This window comes from Mus caroli, unplaced genomic scaffold, assembly GCF_978045245.1.
Source record: "Mus caroli unplaced genomic scaffold, Mus_caroli_1 scaffold_19, whole genome shotgun sequence".
Taxonomy (NCBI): domain Eukaryota; kingdom Metazoa; phylum Chordata; class Mammalia; order Rodentia; family Muridae; genus Mus; species Mus caroli.
In genome coordinates, this window is record NW_028227274.1 from 32186911 (window position 1) to 32211090 (window position 24180).

The window sequence follows — 24180 nt, forward strand, 5'->3', positions numbered from 1 at the left end:
GCAGTGGTGGCGCACGCCTTTAATCCCAGCACTTGGGAGGCAGAGGCAGGCAGATTTCTGAGCTCGCTGCCAGCCTGGCAATGGCTCAGTGGTAAAGACAAGCATAATACTCAGCTTTGGATTCCTAGAGCCCACACAAGTCCTGGGTAGCATGATGGCGTGCCGGTTATCTTAGCCTTCGGGAGGCAGAACCAATGGCTACCTGGAACAAGCTGGCTGGTTAGACTAGCCAAATTTGTGAGCTCTGGGATCAAGTGGGAGACTTTATGTCAATATACCAGGTGAAGATTAAGGCACCTGATCTAATGCACAAACACACACGTGCACCCATATGTGTAAACAGAGCTACACAGCACACAAATATGAAAAGGAAACGAAGCTGGACTTGGCCCGCTCCTATGATCCGAGAGCTTGGGAGGCTGATGTATAATTGCCACAGTTTGGAGGCTGGTTCATTTCAGACCACTAGTCAGGGCTATGGAGAAGGTCCTGTCTCAAAAACAAAAACAAAAACAAAAAACCAACAAAACCCCATAGCCTTTATCTGCTCTGAGGTGCTTGGCAGTTGCCATGGCTGGAAAATGTCGCATGTTCAGCCTGTTTGTTTGTTGATATCCCTTCTATCTGCAGAAACTACTTCCCCAGAACGGAGGTGTGTGAAATGTCTTTGTCCCCTAGGATAGAGGTGGTAAGTGTGGGAGTCACCACCGAGCCTTGTCAGACCAGGTAAGTTGGGAGACAAGGCTGGGGTTTTGTGAGAGGAGTTTCTTATGCTTTGATGGCTACAGTCGTACTCTTTGAGGCACCACGTATGCTTCCCTGTAGGTGGGAAGCTGAGACCGATGAAGTGGTCCTGCAGCGGTGGCAGAAGCAGATAGATTATGGCAAGTGCATACCTGGGTACTAGAACTTTCTGCAGCAGGTCCCCAGGTGAGTGCAGTTGTAGGCAGGCACAAGGATGCCAACCAAATGGCTGTAGCTCCTTGTCAGGTGCTGGAAGATAACTGGAAAGTGGGTGCAGAGGGACTGGTTCTCCTGCCGTCTAGTCCCCAATACATTTGAGATTTCTCTCAAGTAGAAGCGTACTTTCCCAGACGGCTTTCAGGGCTTGCCATGTCCCCCTCCCCCTTCTTTTTAATCATTTAATGTGTGTGTTGGGGGAGTGCAGATGTGCTTGTGGAAGTCAGACGGATCTTTACTTCCAGGACAGGCTCTTCTGGGGATCAAACTTGCTCATCTGGCCCTCCTATCCTAGCTAGTGGTTTTTAACCTCCGAAGTCATCTTGCTGTCCCCCACATTCCTTTTCTTATTAATTTTCTTTGTTACTGTACAATGGAATGGTCTCATTGGGATGACTTCATTATATGAAAGTATTTCACTATTATTTGTTCATTTAACTTTTTAAAGCTTTTATTATGCGTTTATGTTTTCCCTGCATGTATGTCTATACACCACACGAATGCTGTGGAGGCCAGAAGAGGATATCAGATTCCCTGGGACTGGAACTGCAGAAAGTTGTGAGCTACCATGTGGGTGCTGGGAATCAAATCCAGGTCCTCTGAGCTGTCTCAGCCCCCCTCTTCTATTTTCCATATGTTCCAATATTCTCTTATTCTCTCCTCTCTGCTCCCTTCAGACCTTTCACCTCATGTCTCTGTCTCTGTCTCTGTCTCTCTGTCTCTGTCTCTCTCTCTCTCACACACACACACACACAAACGAAATGTATCAAAAGTTGGATATCATCTTTACTCAAGGGCCAGTGTAAGTTTCTGTATCATTACAATTCCCGTCAAAGTGAGCATTACAAGTGAAAATTATTCCCCACCCCTTCCCTCCCTCTCCCTCCGTGTCTCTCAGACAGTCTCATGTAGCCTCAGCTGGCCTCAAACTCTCTATGTAGTTAAGAATGACATTGAACTTGCCTCCACCTCTGAGGGCTAACATTTCAGGATGTGCCACCAGGCCTGGCTTCACTAAATTCGCTGGATTGGAGCATCATCCTGTCCTTGGGTAATCCTGTCTAGGCTTCTGATTTACTGTGATAAGCAATGAGCAGTGTTCCTTTCCTTTGACTTCAATCTGACCCATATTTGTCATTGTCAGGGCACAGCGACAGCCGGGTTTTCACCCTCAAACACTAAACAAAAACAGGAGATACAGCCGCAGATCCTGGGATGCCCAAATCAGGCAATGGAGAAGAGCCCTGCATACCTGGGACCCCCCCCAAGCCATCCTCTCCATGACAGACAGGCTGAGGAGTGTGTTCACTAATCTGGCTCCTATGAGTGGTGTGGTTTAAGTCCTACTTTGTCCACTGCAAAGATTTGGGTTGTATAATTGGGGGTGGGGGGTGGTATCTGCATGAGTGTATGTTCTCTCATTCTGCTGCCCCTCTAGGAAGGCAACAAAGCACTTCCTAAGGCCATTGGCTTCTACTCCTTAAGATGATCTCCTGGTAGCTGGCCCCAGGACTCAGAATCCTCAGAGAATTGGAACAGAGGTGAGAAAGAGGCCCAGGTAGTGTCCTCTGCTGAAACCACTGGCTCAGGAAAATAGATGGGGTTTGACCTGTGAGAGCATAAATAAGGCATAGTCCAAAGGAGACGGGGCTAGAGCTATACGGCCTCCCTGGGTCTGATCTCTCTTCACGAGAGATGAAGGAACTGGGCATGGTGGTGCAAAATCCTGTGGGCTCTGGGAAGGTGAAAGTAAGAGGAACAGGAGTTTTATTTATGTTAAATAACATAAAGCTAATTTTTATAAAACATTAAAGCAAGAGTTTATTACTGACATTAACAGTGGGATCAGGATTTTAAAGCCAACAACATCAGCTCCATGAGATCCACTTGCCAAACAAACACAAGACCTGCAAACAACAAACAAACAAAAAAGCAAAGCAAAAACCTCCTTGAAAATCAAGAGAGGCATAATATGGGCAGTGTTGTACTGTACAGCAGGCCATCTGAGATGGCACACACATGAAGATCATACTCACAGGAAACAGTGCAGCCTTCCAAATGAGTCCTCACACATGACTTGCAGTGGTTTTCTTTGGCAGTAGTGAGCTCTATCAGTTCCTTGCCCTTGTTTTAGTCTCCCTCCTTCCCTTCATTCCTTCCTTCCTTCCTTCTTCCATCTTGCTCTACTTTTCTTTTTTCCTTTTTTATTTTTTATTTTATTATTTCTTTTGGTGGTGGCAGTAAAAGATAGCACTTCACTCTGTAGCCCAGGCTGGCCTAGAATGCAGTGTAGCCTAGGGTAGCCCTGAGTTCATGGCAACCCTCCTTCAGGGTCTCACGTGTTGAACCCTTGATTCAAAGTGTGATTATAACTTTGAACCAAAAAGCCTGACTCGGTTCCTCTCAATGTTTTGCAAATAAGCCAGTGCCCACTTAACTTTCACATAACCATTTAACTTTAGTAAGCATGGTTAGTAATAAAAATGGAGCAAGGTAGTCCATGCCCATACTCTCAGCACTGAGGAGGCAGAGTCAGGAGCTCAGTGAACAGGAGGCTAGCCTGATCTATAGAGTAAGTTTCTGGACAGCCAGGGTTCATGTGAGAACCTGACTCAAAACAAAGCGAAACAAAACCCCAAACCAAGGGGTTAAGAGTCTCCAATTTCACACCGGGTATGGTGGCACACACCTTTAATCCCAGCACTCGGGAGGCAGAGGCAGGAGGATTTCTGAGTTCAAGGCCAGCCTGGTCTACAGAGTGAGTTCCAGGACAGCCAGGGCTACACAGAGAAACCCTGTCTCGAAATACCAAAAAAAAAAAAAAAAAAAAGTCTCCAATTTTGCTATGGCTTTACCTACCACTTGAGCAGTCATTTAGCCTTTCAGGGGGTTTGTTGACAGTTTCCGTTTGGTGATCGAAAGGAAAACAGTAATATGTTTACTTAAAGTATATAGTGTAACTAGACATGGGCCATTCATGGCTATAATCCCAGCATGTAGGGAGCGGAAGCAGGAAGAACAGAATTTAAGGACATCTCTAGCTACATACCAGGATTGAGCCCAGCCAGAGCTGTAGGAGACCCTGTCTCAAAAATAACCGAGCAAAGTATGTCGCACAGTGCAGTTGTAGGAAACCATGTCTCCTTTACTCTTTGTCAAAGGAAAACACACAACTCAAAATAAGTCTCCACACATACACCTTTAATTTTGTTTCAGGTTTCGCTGTGTAACGCTTGAGTGACCTCTGCAGTTGAAATGCTGACTGGCTGACCTGGAGGGCCGAGGCAGTCTTCTTGCCTTTGCCTCCAAAGTACCAGAATTTTAAACGTGTACCACTGGCCCAGACTTCCCACCTCAACTTTGTAATACATTTTTTAATTCTTCTTTTTCAGTTTGCATACTTGAAGCTTCCTGCTTCCTCCCCGGCCCTGCTCAAAGATGAGGCTCTCCATCACTAAGTCTGTTTCCCTATCCCAGATGAGGGGGCTTCAAAACACGCAGAGTAAACACTTGACTTTTAGGGATTTGCTGCTACAACTGTAATAATGAAATGACTGGGATTACCACTTTCTATCCGACTAAAAAAAGGAATCTGAAACTCTGCCCTACAGTGATCTGAGCATGAGAGCATTGATTGAAAACTTTTTTTTCCCAGCTGAGACCTCCAATTTACAGAAGAGCCAGGAGCCTCTATGGGCTTTCTTCCCTACTGATATCAACATCCAGCCTATTGAAAAAGGACTTAAAACTTTGCTTGAGGTGGGAGGTGGTGATAGTGGTACATACTAAAAATGTGGTTTCCAGTTCCTGAAGAGGAAATACAGTACTGTTGACATCGGTTCCTCCTATGTCAGCTTCCTCCCTCCTTCTGTCTTAAGTGGTCCAGCCAGAACCATCCTGCTCCACCCCCCATACACCCCGCAACTGAACCACCTATGATGTCATAATCACAATCCCATTACCTCATCCTGCTGGGGGGGGGCGGTAAGGAGGATAGGGAAGGGAGGGAGTGAACAGCCTCGGGTCCGCCTCAGCTTTACTAAGTGTTTTGGGCAAGAACAAATTACAGAGCAAGGGGACACAGCTCCGCAACCGTTATAAATCTCAGGTTTATAAAAGCTATAGTAGATCCGGCAGCTAGAAGAGGGGCTCCGGGTACTCAGAGCAGGCCTTGACCGGCGCTTGGACTACATTTCCCAGCAGCCTTCACGCCGAGGATCAGTCCTTGCCGGGGGAAGGTGGGGGGATGCTTGCAGAAAGGTGGCTGTGTCGGAAGGGAAAGGAGGCCAGGTGAGAAGACTGTGGCTAATATTGTTTCGTGGCCTGAGATGAGTCGGATAGTTCCGTTGGGAGGATGGTTTGGTGGAAAGAGTGGACAATGGCTTTGTTTACCTTTATCCGACATGGCTTCCCCTACGGGCTTCGTGATATGCTTCCAACTGGGCCTGTCCACTTTCTACGATATTTTGGAGGGGGTGATTAGTTAGTGAGGAGACACTCCGGTCCCCAAACCACAGCTCTAGGCTCCTTTCCGACGGCACTATTCTGAAAAAGATTAAGGGAGACACCACGTAGGGCTCGGGCCTCTTCGGCAGGTTCCGGGGGATTCTGCGAATAGACGCGATCCCCTTACTCTCCTCAAAGGCCGGTTGGTTCTTGCCAGCGCCTTTTAAGGGCACCGTGGGGCGAACGGAGCGCTCAGAGCTGCTCCGGCCGCGGCCCATGGAGCTGTAGGAGCCGCGGTAGGTAGCGGAGGGCAGGTGGTGCTGGGGCCTCGGGGCGGGTACCGCGACCGTCCCTCCCTCTCTCCCATCCCCCAGTCCAGCCGCTGGTGCGGCGGAGCCTCCCAGGCCGTCTCGGCGGGAGAACCCGGGACCCGGTGGGGGAGGGGGTGGCGGAGTGCATGTCCCAGACCCTCCCCATCCCCTGCGTCCTGAGTTCGCTTCCCGCGGTCAGATGGGGAACCAGAATGGAAAGAAGAGAGCGACAGTCTCTCTGAGCAAACCCTGGAGTGCCCCCCCCTCGGGGGGCCAGTAGATGCCCCATGCCCCACCCCACGGGGACAGGCAGGGCAACAGAGGGAGAGGTTGAAGATTAGAGGGAGCCTAGTCGTTTGCTTTTTCGTCGCGGTGGGGGGATGGGTGCACCCCACTTGTCACCCCTGTCTTCATCAGAGCCATATGGAAGAAGAGCATTCTAATACCCATTTACCTTTTTCTTGCATCTCCCTGCCTCGCTTATGTTTTCCTTCAGTTTCTCCCAGAGGTGTGGGACCGGGAGACCTGGGGGGAATGTCCCCAGGGGATTTGTGACTTTCTTTTCCCCTGGCCTGACTGGATCTTAGGTCGTCCAGGTTTCGACACAACCTAAGTATCCCTGAAACGCAAGTGTCAGGAGTTGCTTCCATCCAATAGGAGTCGGGGGGGGGGGGTCTAGTCGTCATCTTGGGGGGTTGTGGTGGAGGGAGATTCTGGGCAGAGAGTTAGGCCTGGTGGGGTTACTGGGAGGGCCGAGCGGCCTGCTTGCTCAGTGAAGGGCTGAGCCTTGTGCCAGTAACGTTCAGCTGAGAAGTTTTAACTTGTTTAGTGAAATGTTGAGAGCTGTCTACCCCTCAGATACACAAAATGGAAGGGAAGGAAGGCTGCCAGAGAGGGCTTCTCACACTTTGTAAATGTCTGCTTGAGACCGAGGAGGCCCCTTGCAGAGCTGGTTCACCTTCTTTTGTGTCCTGGTTTGATTCCTTATGGCTTCCGTTCTGTTGCCCCTCTCAGCCTGGCCTGTTTTAGGAAACTCAGGCTGAGAGTATCAGCTGCGTGGTGGTAGTTGCATTGTTCCAATTACCGCTGTGTGTGGCCACATCCCGACAATTAAAATGCAGAAAAAGAGAAATCACCCTCTTCAGCTGCTGCTAGAGAGGGCTGGGAGTTTGCTGTTTGTCCAAATGCCTCACTGAAAGGCTTGCAAGTGTTTTTCACTCCCTGCTCCTCATGGCTGGTCAACCTGGAGCCTGGAGTCTCTCTAGGGTAAGATTCTCCACTTAGGTTCCCATCTTGTTCATCATTTTTGAGGGCAGAGTTAAAATGGGAGCAGAAGTGATTCAAGCTTTAGCTTCTCCCACCAGAACCCAGGGGAAGCAGCTGAAGGGAGTTGGTTCTCAGGAAGCTGGGACTTTGTTGGGAACGGTAGGGATAATTACGCATGGAAACCATAGTTAGCTAGAGTGATGATTGACGGCTGCGCCGTCCTTCCAAAGAACTCCATCCACATCCACAGGACCTTTGCTCTTTGTCATGTGCCTCTGAAGTGACACCCTCGTTTTTGCAGTGGGTGGGCTTCTCCAAAACATCACAGGAGGAAGACCCCCTTAGGCTTCAACTTAGCGAGCAAGTGACGGAGGTTGGCCTCCAGCCAGAGAAAGACGCATAGCTTTCTTCATCCTAGTGATACCACCTCTTTAGGCACACCAAGGCTTGGAAGAACAGCAAAGGGAGAGAGAAGAAACAACAGTCTGTGTGAACTATTTTATATAGGCCAGTTGGTAAGCTATTTTGATATTTCATGTGGCCTCATTCCTGTGATAGAGTAAGATCGTTATACCCATTTTACATATGGGTAAGCAGGAATGTTATATGGCTAGCCAAACTTGCCTGAGCAAATTGGATTAAGGATTCGGTGATGGTGGCAGCTTCTTTTTTTTCCTTCGGGGCTGGCCTTCATGAACTGTTAGCTTCTGTTTGCTTTCATCTCCCAAGGGCTGGGATTACAGGTGTCTGCCCAGGAGTTAGCTTTCTTGGCTGACTGTTCTCTGTGCCAGTTTAATGCTCCACATACTCTGGCCTTGCCTGTTGGTCACTGATGGGAAGAGGTAGAACAAAAGGCATCATTAACCTCCCTCCCCTCTCCCTCAGAGCAAGGCCAAGGCCCCTTAGGTAGGCAGTTGTGTGGGGTTTAGAAGCTGCTCTTTGATAAAAGTTTGCTTCAGTCATAAGGAAGAATCCATGGTCTTCAAATGGAATCATGAAAAACAAAACAAAACAACTTTGTTGGATGAAGTCATGAGTTGTTTTTAATATCCGTAGAGTTGAAATGTGATTGGAACCGACCATTCTTTCTCATTGGGTAAGAGAATAGCCAGCAGCATCTACTAGGAAAGAGATATATATCAGCTGTTCATTTAAAATCCTCTGTAGTCTGACCTGAAACTGAAAGCCCAGCCCTTGCTCCTCTCTCTGTACTAAACCCCTGTGGTTTAGAAGGGTTTTTCTGTTTGTTTGGGGTTTCTTTTTGTTTTGTTTTTTGTTGTTGTTGTTGTTTTCTTGGCTTCTGGCTGTAAGATAAAGAGAATATTGTGTTAATTCAGTATGGAAATAACCATTTGGACATCTCTCATTTGAGCTGTTTTCTAAGTGGTGCTGATATTCTAGGTAGACACAACAGAACTTAAGCCAGGTTAGAAACGGTAAGTAGGTTTCACTTTGCTTGCCAGCTCCAGTTTATTTGACTGGGTATCTAGAGTGCCAAGTTCAGAGTGTTTCTGAGCCTGTCTTTAAGCTTACCAGGAAAGTGCTATGATCAATTAACGAAGTCTGCCCGAGGCCTGGCATAGGGACACTGCTGTGTGTGTGTATGCCGTGCCTTGTCCGTCTCTAATGTTACTTGGGGCTGACCCCTCTAATTGGCAGGCGCAGCAGGCATGACTGGAGAGGGAGGTCCCAATGGTGCTAGAACGGTGCTGCAGTGGCAGAAGGTGGCTCATGAGTGAGATCCAGGAGAACGACAGGGAAGACATCCACCAATCGCTCCAAAGCGTGCAAGCCAAGTCCTGGGCAGAAACATGATCACCCTGATCACCGAGCAGCTCCAGAAGCAGACCCTGGATGAGCTGAAATGCACGCGCTTCAGCGTCAGTCTGGTAAAGACCCGCATCTCTGCTTCTTCCTCATCTTCCCCTTTTTCTGGAGGCTGTTGCTACAATCTAACCTGTGTTCTGTGTCGTCTGAAATGTGCTTGTACCGGAAAAGCCCACTAACAGCTCAAAACCCAGCCAAGAGAAAGGGGGCAGGGACGCTAAAACTTGGGTGAAAGGGGCTTTGTGACGTTTGAGGTGTGGCTTGTTTCTCACCAACTTTGGGAAGACAATAGGAAGAGAACAACACAGGAGTCTAATATCCTGGTAGCTCATGAATTATAGGAAGAATGTAAGAGTTCTCTAGAAATGTCCTTGTCCTGAACCCAAATAATGATGGTCTCTCTCTTAGCCTTTGCCTGATCATGCAGACATACCCAACTGTGGGAACCCTTTCCAGCTTGTGTCTGGTAAGGAACCTGTGGTTTCTATGTACTATATGTTTGTTTGTGCTTCTGTCCACACATGTCTGTTGTTGGTTTTTAATGGCCAGACTGATTAGCCTAGCTCTAGCTTTTATGATGGTCTTTTTGTTTTATTTTGTTTAGAGACAGGGTCTCACTATGTAGACTAGGCTGGCCTAGAGTTATAGAGATCCCCTGCCTCTTCCTCCAGAGTACTAGTATAAAAGGTGGCCTCCACTCCAACTTGGGTTTTTTGTTTGTTTGTTTGTTTGTTTTTCAAGACATTTTCTCAGTGTAGCCTTTGCTGTCTTAGAACGCGCTTGGTAGACCAGGCTGGCTCTGCCTCTCAAGTGCTTGGATTAAAAGTGCGCACCACCACTGCCTGGACACCAGCTTGGCATTTTGTTGTTTTGTTTCCGTCAGTGCCAACTTCTGAGAGTGCTATTTATCTCTATTGTCCTGCAGGAAAATCATTGGTTAGTTTGTTCTTTTGTATTTAAGGCAGGATCTCGTAGCCTAGGCTGACCTAGAACTCTTAACAGTATTGCGACTGAGTGCTAGGTTACAGTGTGAGCCCGGAACAGTTCTAGAGCTTTTCTAATGTAATTGCCTTGAAGAGGTACTACATATATACATAGTTTAAAAATAGCTAAACTATTACTTTGACAAAAGTTACCCTCTCGTGTTTCTAGTCCACTTAGCTTCTAGCTCTTCCCTAAAAGTACCTTCTGAAAGCAAGTAGCTCAGTGATAGGGCATCTGGCTGGCATGTGAGGCCCTGCCTTGGCTCTTAAGAACTGTGTATGGCTTGGAGAGGTAAGGCCTATTGCAGTTTTTTGTTTGTTTTTACATTTATTATATAAAATGTATGCACAGGTGTGCTACAGTGGGTGGAGGTCAGAGGACCATTTGTAGGAATCCACCACGTGAGTCCCAGGGATGACTGAACCCAGGTCGTTAGGCTTGGCAGAAACAGTCACCCCTTGAGCCATCTTGTTGACCTATAAGTTTTTTGTTATTTATTTATTTTTTTTTTGCTTTTACATTGGTAGGGTAGGGTGGGGTGGGGTCGGGTGGGGTAGGGTGGGGCTGTATGTGCACAGATGCAGAGTGTGGATGCTGAGGTGAGAGGGCAGCCTGTGGGAGCAGGTTTTCTCTCTTCTACCACATAGCTTCTAGGGATTGGGGCTCTAACTCAAGTGACCAGCCTTGACAGCAAGCACATCTATCTGTTGAGGCTTCTTGCTTAGGCTCTGTTTAACTAGTCTTAGGCTCTGTTAACCAGTCTCTTAGACACATACCCAGCTAGGAGTTTTTTCCTTTTTGGTAGTACTTGAGATTGAACCTAGAGCTAAGACATACTAAGCAAGCACTCTATTACGTGTCTCCAGCTCCAGCTCTCCTTACTTCATTTTGAACTTGCTATGTACTCCAGGCTGGTGTTGAATTCCTGATCCTCTGCCTCCACCCCTGATTACGAGGATAACAGATGTGTGCCAGTGTGGCTGGCTTGCGTTTTTATTTTGAGATAGGGTTTGTTTTGTTTTTTGTTTTAATTTCACAGACTAGCTTTGAATTTGTAACCACCTACCTCAGCCTGTGGGATTACAAGTCTATGCCATGAGGCCTAGCTTAGAATTTCTAGTTTTCAAAATATATACTTACAGAGGGGCAGGGTATGTGTGTGCTGTGGCCTGTGGGTGTCAGGTTGTTTCTTTCCTTCTACTGTGCGTGTCTCGGGATGGATTCAGGTCATCAGGCTTAGCAGCATCACTAGCCCCTGGATATTTATATACAAGTAGAAGCAAGTATAAGTCTATCTGCATTCTTACTTTTTTGGCACGGAAAGTTTTCTACTAGTCTGTGTTTCATTGAAGTTTAGTGCACCGTGGATCTGCATTACGTTAACTCCCTGTTAATGTGGATGTGGGCAGTTTGCAGTTTTCTAGTTGGGAGTGTATGTCCATGTATTCTACATGCATGTGTATGTATGGATATGAAAAGGAGCACTGAAGCCAGAGCAGGGCTCCAGATGTTCTCCATCCCTCTGCTTTATTGCGACATGACAGAGTCTTTGACCCTGGAGTTAGGCTGGCAGCCACCAAGGCTGTGATCTCTACCTTACAGATTCCTATTTTCTGTTTTTTTTTTAAAGATTTATTTATTGTTATATGTAAGTACACTATAGCTGTCCTCAGACATTCCAGAAGAGGGCATCGGATCTCATTGCAGATGGTTGTGAGCCACCATGTGGTTGCTGGGATTTGAACTCAGGACCTTTGGAAGAACAGTCAGTGCTCTTAACCACTGAGCCATCTCTCCTGCCCCGAGATTCCTATTTTCTATTCTTTACAAAGGACTGTAGTGAATCCAAGCTCTGTTCCTCATGCTTACACAGCAGGCACTTGCCTGCCTAGCCACCTCCCGAGAACAGCAGTGAATAACGTTTTCCCTAGGTCATTTGTGATATGTGGAAATGCATCTGAAATGTCAGTTCCTCAATTGTGAATTAACCCAAGGCCTGTGGTCATGAGCTAAGTATAAGACAAGCAGAAGCTCTCTAGCCCGTGTAGCTGGGCTGCCTCATATCTCTCCTGAGCGCCTGGCAAAGGAGGTGAGTGGGCAAAAGCTTCCAGTCGCTCATTCTCTCTCTCAGAAGCACTTGTTGAAAGCCAGTTTCCGTCCTGAGGGTCCGTGCTCCCTGCCTTAGGAGGGATAGACATGTGAAGAGCTGTTGACTTCTGTCATCAAGTCTCACTTCATGTTACTTTGATTTGTGCCTTTTCTAGAGCATTCTTGAAAAAACTTAGAAAATAACTCATTATTTTCCCTAAATTGGTCTTGCATGGGAATATAGAGGCAAGAGGTTGAGCAGCTCTTGAGAGGTGGAGGCAGGAGGCTATCTAGCAAATTTGAGGCCAGTTTGGATTACATGAGACCCTGTCTCAAAGAAGGTCACAATTTGGGGGGACTGGAAAGATGGCTCAGTTGGTAAAGTGCTTGCGTTGTAAGCATTTGGGTTTGTTTGGGTCCCCAACATCCACATCAAAGCCTGATATGGTGGCACAGTCTATAATTCTAATACGTTAGTACCTACAGAGGTAGAGACAGGTTGGCCAGCCAGCATATCCAAATTGATGAGCAGAAGGTTCAGTGAGAGTCCCTATCTCAAAAAAGGGGGTGGAGGGAGCAGGCAGAATGTCATGAAGCACTTGGCGACCTCAGTTTCATCCATTGGACCCACATGGTGGAAGGAGAGCTATTTCCCCAAGTTGTCCTCTGACCTTCACATACATGATTGTGCTGTTAGTACACATAACACATGCATATACAGATAAACAAATGTAATATAAAAAATAAAGTGAGGTAGATAGTGATTGAGGGAGACATCAGATGTTGACCTCTGGCTCAACATGTGTGGGCTCTTATCCATACTCATATGAACATGTGCACACACGTGAATAAGAACGTACACACATACTCCAGAAGTTGCAGCTGTGGTTAGAATGCAGTCCAGATCATTTCTTTTAGCCCATTTCCTTTTCTTTTGATTTCCTTACCTTTGGCAAGCACAGGGAGTTAGCCTAGGTTGGCCTCAATTCAATATGTCGCTGACGATTAATGTGAACTCCTTATTTTTTCACCTTCATCTCTGTGGATTCCTAGATTATAGGACCGAGCCCTACCCGGCTTGGTCCTCCGGTCTTTGGCTTTAAAAGAAGGCCTCAAGCCAGGCAGTGTGGTGCACACCTTTAATCTCAGTGCTTGGAAAGTAGAAGTAGGTAGATCTCTGAGTTTAAGGCCAGCCTGCTCTACGTACTCAGTTTTAAGGCAACAAGGCTACATAGTAATACATAGACTAAAACAAAAATTTTTTTCAAAATTGAATAATGAAGGCCTAAGGAGACAGGAAGCAGAGTATATGCACAGACAGACAGAGGGACAAAGGCAGCCCAGAGGCTTAGGGTTTCTCAAGCACGTGTTCTGCCATCAGCCCCGCAGACATCCCATGGCCTTTCCTAGGAGTAACAGTGACTTCCTCCAGACAGCGCTGCCTGCCTTACACCCCTGAAGACAGAGAGGGAAAAGGCCAGAGGAGGAGAGCAGGCTGGGAGCAGGGAAGGTTAGGTTGAACGTAGAGCTAGGGGGTGAGTGGGAATAGACACACAGGTTGGTTTGTCTTGGGTTTTTGGGTTTTTTTTGTTTTTTTGTTTTTTTTCCCCAAGACAGTGTTTCTCTGTGTAGCCCTGGCTGTCCTGGAACTCACTCTGTAGACCATGCTGGCCTCGAACTCAGAGATCCACCTGCCTCTGCCTCCCAGGTGCCAGGATTTAGAGGCGTGGCATTACCACCTCACAGCTCATACAGGTTTCTTGATGACTGCATTTTTGAGAGGGAGTGGCAGACAGTGTATAAACATTCTTGGTGCCAGGTGGGTTCTCAGGCTGCAGGTAGCATGGTGTGGGTAGGTTTAGATCCTGTTCTGTTCCCTTAATAGCTGTGCCTGTTGACCTTGGACAAGCACAGTCATAGTACTTCCTTCATGGAGACTTTTGAGAAATTACATTCTGTGGTTCGGTAGCTCTTAGACTATGTTAGCCATTAACCCTTTTGCTTATGCATGCCTTTCAGAAGGTGCTTCCTGGAGGGGCCTGCCCCACTGTTCCTGTGCTGAGTTCCAGGACAGCCTCAACTTCAGCTACCATCCCTCAGGCCTAAGCCTGCACCTCAGACCACCCAGTCGGGGAAACTCCCCCAAGGAGCCGCCCCTCTCCCAAGTACTGAGCCCCGAACCCCCAGACCCAGAGAAGCTTCCTGTGCCCCCTGCCCCTCCATCCAAGAGGCACTGCCGCTCCCTCTCGGTGCCTGTGGACCTGTCTCGCTGGCAGCCGGTGTGGCGGCCTGCCCCCTCCAAGCTGTGGACTCCCATCAAGCACCGGGGCAATGCTGGAGGGGGTGGGCCGCAGGTGCCTCAGCAGAGCCCTCCGAAGCGGGTCTCCAGCCTCAGGTTCCTCCAAGCTCCCAGTGCCTCGTCTCAGTGTGCCCCAGCCCACAGACCCTACAGCCCTCCTTTCTTCAGCCTGGCCCTGGCCCAAGATTCCGCTCAGCCCTGCGCCACCTCCCCACAGAGTGGCTCCTGGGAGAGTGATGCAGAGTCCCTGTCGCCCTGCCCACCCCAGCGCCGCTTCTCCCTGTCACCCAGCCTGGGCCCACAGGCGAGCCGCTTCCTGCCCTCTGCCCGGAGCTCCCCCGCGTCTTCCCCAGAGCTGCCCTGGAGACCCCGAGGTCTCCGCAACCTTCCCCGAAGCCGCTCACAGCCTTGTGATCTGGATGCTCGCAAAACTGGCGTCAAGCGACGTCATGAGGAAGACTCCCGGCGCCTGCGGCCTTCCTTGGACTTTGACAAGATGAATCAGGTGGGACTGGCAGACCAGAAGCTATTTAAACATCTCCTAGTTCCCCACCTTCTGGCAAGGCCTCCCTGGGAACTCTTCTGTCTAGAGTTTATACAAGAAAACCACCCTGGAAGTATTGAATTTTAACCTTTAATGTCTTCTGCCTTGTCAAGTTAGTCCTTGGTATTCTAAAGAAACTAGACTGAGGCCTTAAGCCTTCAGACAGGGATCCTAATTGTCCTGCCAGAGTCACTTTTCCTCTTCTCTGAGAACTCTAGACCCCAGCATTCCTGTCCTCAGTGCCTCCTCCGCGGGCTCAGGGCTGGTTTTGCTCCCTGGCTTCAGTGCCTCCTGTCAGCCTTTGGGAGCTTAAGCAAGTTGAGCAGTGGCTTTCTAAGCCCTAAGCTGAGAGCAGCCACTGTGGGTGACTTGTCCTTTTTTGCCATAGTTTTCCTTCCAGATCGCTTGGTCATAGGGCTCTGAGAAGTTGTTCTCTTAGTCATCCAGCTATTCAGAAAGCATTCATGGCAAAATCTATGTGCTTGAGTCTGCTTAGGCACTGGCAGTGAGTGGCCAGATAAGCAGATGGTGGTGTGGCCTCCACTGGACCTTAAATTGAGAGGGTTTTGTTGTTGTTGTTTTGGGTTTGGTTGGTTGGTTGGTTTTTCTTTTTCTTTTTTTTGGTTTTTCGAGACAGGGTTTCTCTGTGTAGCTCTGGCTGTCCTGGAACTCACTTTGTAGACCAGGCTGGCCTCGAACTCAGAAATCCACCTGCCTCTGCCTCCCAAGTGCTGGGATTAAAGGCGTGCGCCACCACGCCAGGCCTTGGTTTTTCTTCTTTCTCTCTCTCTCTCTTTCTTCCTTCTTTGTTTGTTTGTTTGTTTGTTTCTTTCTTTCTCTCTCTCTTTCTTCTTTCTTTCTTTCTTTCTTTCTTTCTTTCTTTCTTTCTTTCTTTCTTTCTTTCTTTCTTTCTTTCTAAGGTCTTTCTATGTAGCCCAGGCTGGCTTCAGCCTTTTGAGCTATGAGGTTTCAGATATCACCACGCCCCATCATAACTCAGCTCTATTCTTTTTTGTGGCTCTTGTGTGAGTGAACCTGTGTTCTTAGGCAGGCTGTGTAAATACTTTGCCACTGAGTTAACAGTACTCGGAAGAGCTTCTCTTCATTGTGGCTTTGGGTTGGTTTTTTAAGCCAGGGTCTCATAGTTACAGTCCTAGCTGGCCTAAATGCACTGTGACAGGCTGCTCTTGAACTGGCAGATATCTGCCTGCCTTTTCCTCATAGGTGCTGGAAACTGGGCCAGGAGGTGGTGCAGGCCTTTAATCCTGCTCATGGAGGCAGGAGACAGGCAGATCTCCCTAAGTTTGAGACCAGACTGGCATACAGAGCAAGTCCCAGGACAGCTGAGACTACAGAGAAACCCTGTCTTAAAAACCAAAATGAACCAAAAGGTGGGAACTGGGGTGCCTTCCCCAGAGAGTGTACATGTACACTAAATGTTCCAGATTTTATGATTTGGAACCTTACTCTAAAGCATAAACTTTCAAGTGTAACTGAGATGAACACTTTACATTTTGGAAGGCCAGGAGAGATGGCTCAGTGGCAAGAACATAGGCTGTGCTTCCAGAGAACCTGAATTTGATTTCTAGCACCTACATAGTGGCTAACTGTCTGTCAGTCCATTTCCAGAGGCTTCGAAGTCCTCTCAGGCCCTCTGCAAGCACACGGAGTACATACATGTAGGCAAAACACTCAACACAGAAAATAGAAAATCTAAGGGGGTTTTGTTTGTTTCTTTGTTTGTTTTATTTAAGTGACTTTGGGAAATTACTATCTTTTTTTTTTTTTTAACTTTGTTGACAGAAACCATACTCAGGAGGTCTCTGTCTCCAAGAAACAGCCCGAGAAGAAGGCAGCAACGTCTCTCCACCATGGTTCATGGCCTGTAGTCCCCCACCTCTCTCTGCTTCCTGCAGTCCCATCGAGGGTTCATCCCAGGTGCTGAGTGAAAGCGAAGAGGAGGAAGAGGGTTCTGTGCGGTGGGAACGGCAGGCACTGAGCAAGCGGACATTGTGCCAGCAGGACTTTGGGGACCTGGACCTGAATCTGATTGAAGAAAACTAAAAGTGAGAGGCTGCTTCCTGGGCCCATGCAGACTGTGTAATGGCTACTAACACCTGTGAGGGCCCCAAGGCTGAGGGCCCAGCCTGGGAAAGGGGGTGAATGGAGGGCTCCGACTCAGGGCAGCCCAAGTCTTCCTGCTCCAGCAAACTCGACCATGCCAAGAGACTGGCCGGGACAAGATAAATGGAGCTGGTGGCGGGAGGGACAGCCCCAGAGCAGACCCTCCCCATGGCGGCCCTGAGTGTGAGTATCCCTGCCACTAAGAGCAATGGGCAGGGAAGGAAGGGGTCTGCGACCCCAGCTCGGGGAATTTCACTAGCCCCTTTGCTTCAAAGGGCACTTGTGTCTTAGAATTTGGCCAGGGTGGGGGGGTTCAGTCAGCCTCCTCGGAGAAATTGTGTGAGTGTGTGTGCGTGCATGGGTGTGTACTTGAGGAAAGGTGCGCTGGTTTGTATAGCCTTAGGGAAGGAAGGCAGTTGCTCCTTTAACAGCAGAGCATCAGGATACCCCCAGAATCTTGTGGGGTTTTTTGTTTGTTTCCTTAATATAACATTGGGCTTGTTCAAGGTGTCAAGAGGAGAGAGGTTTTTGGGTTTTTTTGTTTTTTTGTTTTTTGTTTTTGGTCTTAATAGCTCTGGAGCCAGGCTTTTAAGTTCATAGCATCACTGCTCTGCAAATGGTTCTGTTTTGGGGTCTAGCAGAATCTTTTGAGTACTATGATTCCAGCTAATGGGCTTTCCTGAAGTCCCGCCCTCTCCCACTAGATGAATCTAGTATTGAGGCTTGAGGCCGTCCCCACACTTGTTTTCATTGTCTAAGCTGTCTGCAGCCCGCCTCTCTCGCTCGCTGAGAAGCTGCAAGCAGATGGACAACTGAGGCAGAGCTGAGGGGCTCGGGCGCTCTCCTCTTCCCCGAGGGGACCTTTCCTTTTCCGATCTTTAAGTCAGAGACAGAGTTCCTCTCCAGACCAGCAGCAGGAGCAGTGACATTATTCCCTGGAAGGCCTTGAGGCCACCCCCAGCACTGCCTTTTGGAAGCTGGCTGTAGGGAAACTTACTCTTGCAAGATCTAGGCCCGGTCTCTCTCTGATCTGCTTGAAAAAGAGGTAGGGTGTTCAGCATTTAATAGTTTGCTTGTCTTCCACACTTGCCAGGAAATGTTTATTTGCTTCTAATTGGCCCTGAGAGACCACAGAGAGGCTGGGGCTCACCGAGGGATTGACTTGGGATGTATAAAGCAAAGGCTATGAGAAGCAGCTGGGAGTTTGTTGTTGTTGGATTGAATTTCTTTTTTTGTTTCTCACCCACAACTTCAGCCAGTGCAGCAGATCCCAGTGGTTGGAGGGATGGACTTGACGATTACAGTTACCTTGGTAGGGTTGGCACCTGTGGGCATGCATATAGAAGCTGCCACTATGCAGTCTGTGAGGCTTTGTTTACCCTGTATAGCGAAATTGGACCTGCCCTTCCCAGTTGTTATAGTAAGGGCACTTTTCTGTTCAGTTTCCATGGTGTCTTAAGGCCCAGTTCCTAGTGTTACGGAAGACAACTAAGATCATGTACTTTCTTCCTTGTGGAATTGAGCCTGATGTTTCATGTCTCCCACATGCTAATAGGAAGACTATAGAGGCCTCAGACTCTTTGCCTCCACTTCAGGGGAGGTGGCCATGTCTTCTTAAACCTGTGACCCTTAGAGGTTCTGCCTTCCCAAGGCTCCTCCCTGTCTCCTGGCTAGTTACCACATCTTACCACTGGGCTACCAGTCTCTAAGGGCCTAAGAGAGACTCTCCTGAGAATTCAGGGAAACTGAGCCCAGGAGTTATCGTAGGTTTCATCTTTCCCTGGTTTTCCCTCTTTGGTCCATAATTTCCCTGGTGCCAGCTTCTTTTCCACCTGGGGCATCCTCATCCCTGGGCTCTCTGCTGCAGATGGCAATGTCAGCCTCCAGTAGGTCACTGGCAGTGCCAATGGGGTCTCTGCGGGCCCCAAGTTTAAGTGAAGGCAGTGATTCTGCCTCCAACCTGGCTTTCCCAAAGCCCTTAGGTCACCACCCTTAGGGAAGGAGGCCTACAATTGTCATATTTTAATTCCATTACTTTAAGTCTGGAATGTTAAACTAGGCGGAACTATCATCTTGCTTCCCAGTTTAAATGCCTCTGGCCCTGGAACAAGCCTTTTCAAGACGTGAATCATTTGTTTTACACAGTAGATCTGTCCCAACAGTTCTGTGTAAACCAAACGCTATTTTTTAATGCATTTGGACTGCTGACCATGGAAAGGCAGCCTATGATTGCTTCTTTTGTAAAGCAAGCAACTTCCCTCTACTTTAGCCAGTTTCATCATTTGGGTTTTCACACAGTGGGCTTACCCAGAGTGGAGCATACCTCCGGGGCTTGTGGCTGCTGCTGTGTAGACGTCTGCATCTGTGCTGCGTGTGTGGTGTGGCTGGCCAGCAGGTGAGTCTTACTGCGTGCGTGAGTGAAGCCACTCCCAGGCTGATGCTCTCCTCCTGTGCCCGGTGACTGCCCAGTGGCAGCTCTAGCTGCCCTTCATTCCCACCTGCTGCCAAAGTCCCTGTGCTAATGGGATTACAGAAACAAAAAGTGGAAAAAAAATTTTCGTAAACTTTGTTTTATATTAAAAAATCCATAAGTCTGTGTGTGTTAAAACATGAGGTTCTGCCTCTGTGGCTGTGTTTGAAAAAATAAAGTTTTATTAGAATAATCCATTTTCCCAAGCAACCTTGTGTACTATAGTGTCTTTTTCCCTTATATGTGCACACATGTGTGCACAGACATGCACACACAAACACAAACACATAGAGGGAGAGGAAGAAACAGTGAAGGTCACTTAACTTCCCAGTCCCTTTAAAGGCCAGGCCATTCCAGAAGGGCAGTATCTGGTCACTAGACTCTCTGTGATCAGACTCTGTTACCTGGGATTCTGTCGATATGGCTTGGTCCCTATTTCCCTGGTACTTAACACACGGTCTTTTCTGACATCAGTCCATTTTTCCAGCTAGTTAAAGTCAAGTGCTATTACATTCCAGTTCCCTGAGATATGCCTCATGGGACGGTTAGAAACCTGACTGGGCTGATTCATAGGTTTTGGGTGAGAAAGAGAAAGTTTCTTCACATGCTGTATACTGGAGAGATGGGAATGTAGCCATCAGAATTTAGAGTCTAAGGACCTGGGTAACTTCTTCCTCTTAAAAATCATGTTTGCAGAATTATTCTAACAAGCAAAGCTCTTTTGTCCTAAAAAAGGACACCTTCTCTAATGCTTTTGTTTCCTGAATCCTGCCTTTCCTATCCTGCCCTTCCTATGTTAACATTTTCCTAATGTGTATGGATGAAATATAGCTACTGAGCCAAGCAAGGGCCTCTTTCTATACTGGGTGTAGGAAGAGTCAAGTTGTGTAGTTTACATCCCTTTCTTGCTTCCCATTTGTGGCACTCATCTTGGAACACTAATGAAGTGTGCAGGGCAGGACTGGCCTTGCTACCTGGAGCAGGAACCTTTGGATGAAAATTCCCCAGAGTGGGAGTTGTCTCCTGCCCTGGAGACTAAGACGGAGGGGTTTGGAGATGACGTACAGGGTTGAAGAAGCGTCTGTTACCTTACAACTCTACTGTTTCACCTTCACTAGAGCAAGGGAGGGAATGTAAAGGACTAAAGTGACACGGACGTGGTCCCTTGTTCTTTTTTACTTTTTAGCTTTATAGTTGGTTTCTAAAGTTTTCCCTTGTGTTATGCTGTGTGTGCATGTGTGTGTTTGTGTGTGTGTGTTTCTGGGGACAAAAACAAGGAAGGGAATACACACTATATTCTCTCACTTATCTATATTCCCAGCTCTATGGTTCTGTTTTCTATTAATTTTCTGAGAGGTCAATTATGTTAATCACTTTCATTGCTCAAGTCTCTTATAGGAAAGAAGTTAAGTTCTGTGAGGGCAGGGATTGTTTTATTTTGTGTTATGGCCTCAATGCTTTGGAAATCTGGCATATTTTACTTGTTGGATGAATTTCTCCTTTGCTCATCCCATTCTAAGCTTAAATATAGTTGTCACTGGTGCTGGTGAAAACCAGCCTTAGATACTGGAGGATGGGAGGTGAGGGGTGGTGATTAAAACTCCTCCATTGGGAGGGAAAATCTTCAGGAGTTAATTTTGGTAGAAAAGATGCAAGGCAGATAGGTTCTACATGGATTCACCGGTTTCCTTCTATGAATAATTTATGTGCCATGTGTTCTAAGGATTCACAGTCCAGACCTCAGGTTTGCTATGGGAGAATAGAAGTTACAAGGGATAAGATGCTGGGGCATGCTTTTCATCAAAGGGGTAGACTGATCTACATACTTAATTCCAGGCCAGTCTGGGGTATATACTGAGACACCCAACCCCCAACCCCCTTTTTTTTAAAGGATTGCAAGCACAGGGAAGAAGTTTTTGTTTCCTTGGAGCTCCACAGGGTTGCTGTTAGGATGACTTCTCTAGATACAAAGTTGGTAGTTGGTGTCTCCTATGCCAGTGTTTGCTTTAAAAAAAGGTCAAAGGTCTAAACAAGGTTATGGAGAAGGAGATAACTAGGTAGTCACGGAAGCTTTGGGCTGATGGAAGAACTCGCCACTTTTACAGCAACTGGTGTAGTTTATTACTAGACCTTGTCTCTTTCTGGCTTATATATCCTTAGTCTGCATATTCGAGAGACTGTTAGAGAGAAGGCAGTCTAGCATCACCAACATTAAATGCTGGAGAGTCTCCAGTGCCTACTGTGGATTAGTATGGCCAAATGTCAGCAACTTGCCTCTACATTACCTTTTCTGATTGGGATTGAAGAGTATCTCACACCTGAAATAGTTCTAATACATGTTACTGTACTTTCTTTGCCTGCAACCCCATTATTTCCATGGCAAAATGAAATGCTACCAAGTCAGGTGGTCTCTTTCCTATTCCTCCACAAATTGAGTAAAGCTTAATAACACTGGAAGTCGGGCTAGAGAGGTGGCTCAGAGATTGAGAGCACTTGCTGCACTGTTCTTGCAGAGGACCTGGGTTCAGTTCCCAGCACCCACATGACAAGTGTTTTATAACTCCAGTTCCAGTGATCTAGCACCCTCTAGTGGCCTACACACACACACAGAGGCAAAATATTTAAGACACAGTACATAAGTAAAAGAGGTGTTTGTGTTGGTTTTTTTGAGACAGGTTCTCACTAAGTCATCCCTGGCTGACCTAAATCTCCCTAGATAGATCAGGTTAGCCTTGAACTCGAAGAGATCTGTCTGTCTCTGCTGGGGTTAAGAGTATGTGTCACACCTGGCTAAAAATCTTCAAAACCCAGTAAAATTGGCCCATTAGAAAAGGGAAGAAGCGCTACAGGTTCAAGGCAAAAAACTAAGATGTTAAAAGCACACTGTTTGTTGGTCTTTGGCCAATGGAAATCACCATAATCATATCCAATGGATGTTAAGCATTGGTCAATGGGAAAGGAACCTATCAAGAACGGAATTACTGATGAGCCAAGGAGAAGGAAGATAGTGTTCCATGCGGTGGATACTTCCTAACATATCCTAACATACCTGTTTTAAGATAAATGACTCTTTTATTGGGGTTAGTAGTCTTTGCTCAACACATCCATCTTCTAGGTACCTTGCCTCCTCTCCCCACCCCTTTAAGTCTTTGGTGATGTCTGAGGAGAGCAAGCTTAAGCTCAACACGTGACCACTTGAAGAAAGACTGGAACCAGGGATGGGGCGACTGGGCGGGGAGGAAGATGAAGGACCCGCCCACCTCCCCGCCCCCCAGTGGAAATTGCAATTCCCCTCCTGACCGCAGGAGGCACTGCAGGCCCCAGGGAGGTTGGGGCGGAGCACTGTGAGGGGCTGAGAGCTGCTGCCCAGCTCCGGAGCGCTGGGGGCGCTGTGTGCAGCCGTGGTTGTGCCTCCGCTCCCGGCCACGGGGGGCGCTGCGCGGCGCCGGTGGTTGGTGGTGGCTGGTGGGGGGGTGGGGGGGAGCGGCGGCCGCGGGTGGTGCGGAGGGAGGCCTTGCGGGTGGATCGGGCGCTTGGCGGCGGAGGTGGTGGGAGGCGGCGGGCGGGAGCGCGGGTCCGTCCGGCCCTGGCGATGGCGGACGCGGCGGCCTCCCCGGTGGGCAAGCGGCTGTTGCTTCTGTTCGCGGACCCTACGGCCTCAGCTTCGGCCTCGGCCCCCACGGCGGCGGCGGTAGTGAGCGGAGATCCTGGGCCTGCGCTGCGCACTCGGGCCTGGAGGGCCGGCACGGTGCGGGCCATGAGCGGGGCGGTGCCCCAGGACCTAGCGGTGAGTGGCGGCCGAGGCGGGCACGCGAGGCCGGGGCTGCGGGGCCTGTGGGCGGCCTCCCCGGGGGCCTTTGTGAGGGGGTGGCGAGGCGGGGGTGACCCAGTTCCGCGCCCCCGGCTCTCCTGAGCGCCCCCCGCCGGCACCTCGGCGCCCGGGCACTCTGGCTCTGGCCGGCGTGGCTTCCGCGTTGGGGTGCGCGCCCCAGTTTCTCCTGGGGGGCGGCCGGGGTGCGAAGAGCTGCTGCTGCTGCTTCTAGCCGGCAGGCCCCGCCTCCTGGGCGACCCTGCTCCGCGCACCCCCCCCTACACGCCCTCGGAGCAGGCTCTGGAACCCTGGGTTCCCGGGTCCCGCAAAATTCGGCTAGAAGACACGGACCTGCGGTCCCCAGGTCGCCTCGGCGGACTCGCTCCGGGTTCCCCTCTTTCTGGAGCCATCAGTGCGGCCGGAATGTGGGCAGTTACGGGAGGCACAGAGGCTGCAGCCGGAGCTGCTCGGGGCTTTTTTTAATCTGGCACTTCCTCCTTGTTGGAGCAGTGCTCGGCCTGACGGTCCCCAGAAAGGCCAGTTTTGTGGTCTGATTTCGAACGCCCCTTTTCTTTTGGCGCTTCGAGGTAATAGGAGCTGCCGTTTTAGCTTTTTGCTAAGTTTGAGGTCTGGGCTAGCCGAATGGGGCTGCTGAATGGTGCTTTTGGCTTCGAACTTGGGTTACTCCCCTGACTAACCTTGAGAGGTTTTGCTTTGAAACTTTTGTTATGAGGATTTGGCCGCTTGCCTCGGTCTATTTATTTTATAGTGAATTTGTTCGGTAAGAAGTTAACTAGCATTCGAGATCCTGAGCTTTCTTCTTCTTGTTGTTGGTAATGTGGCGGCAAAATGAGTTTTGTCAAGCCTCTTAAGTTCCTCATTCTGATATGATAGCAGCTCTAGCTTCTCTGGTCAAATAAAGCTAAGAAAAATGGGGCGGGAAGGATGTTTTTGGATTATCTACTGACCAGTAAACAGAAAGTGAATATTCTTGATGAACTTGATTCAATAGACATTTTATTCCCTAACTAGAAACGTATTTTGGAAGGC

General features: G+C 48.5%; 2 protein-coding genes and 1 pseudogene across 7 annotated transcripts in view; all 3 read left to right on the forward strand.

Annotated features, from left to right (window-relative positions):
- Window positions 1-636: 636 nt before the first annotated feature.
- Window positions 637-4793, forward strand: LOC110284649 (oocyte-specific histone RNA stem-loop-binding protein 2-like; annotated as a pseudogene). The gene is made up of 5 exons (XR_015046107.1): window positions 637-726; window positions 826-930; window positions 2105-2259; window positions 2399-2518; window positions 4353-4793. The product of XR_015046107.1 is annotated as an oocyte-specific histone RNA stem-loop-binding protein 2-like (transcript).
- A 160-nt stretch (window positions 4794-4953) lies between these two features.
- Fam53c (family with sequence similarity 53 member C) lies at window positions 4954-19529 on the forward strand. Of its 4 annotated transcripts, none has more exons than XM_029472001.2 (5): window positions 4954-5250; window positions 8643-8872; window positions 9219-9276; window positions 13902-14686; window positions 16529-19529. In XM_029472001.2, exons 2-5 carry the CDS (start codon window positions 8795-8797, stop codon window positions 16787-16789), a joined length of 1182 nt encoding a protein of 393 aa, XP_029327861.1. In that variant the 5' UTR covers window positions 4954-5250; window positions 8643-8794; the 3' UTR covers window positions 16790-19529. The 4 variants fall into 4 exon arrangements, with proteins under 4 accessions (XP_029327861.1, XP_029327860.1, XP_085689821.1 ...); XM_029472000.2 differs by lacking the exon at window positions 4954-5250 and adding an exon at window positions 5573-5702; XM_085833695.1 differs by lacking the exon at window positions 4954-5250 and adding an exon at window positions 5573-5702 and having other exon boundaries at window positions 13905-14686.
- A 3344-nt stretch (window positions 19530-22873) lies between these two features.
- Kdm3b (lysine demethylase 3B) overlaps window positions 22874-24180 on the forward strand; it is a 60644-nt gene continuing 59337 nt past the window's right edge. For both annotated transcript variants that reach the window (XM_021150261.2, XM_085833606.1), the window contains exon 1: window positions 22874-23106. In XM_021150261.2, coding sequence (XP_021005920.1) covers window positions 22912-23106 — 195 coding nt within the window. In that variant the 5' untranslated portion in view covers window positions 22874-22911. The remainder of the gene's footprint in view (window positions 23107-24180) is intronic.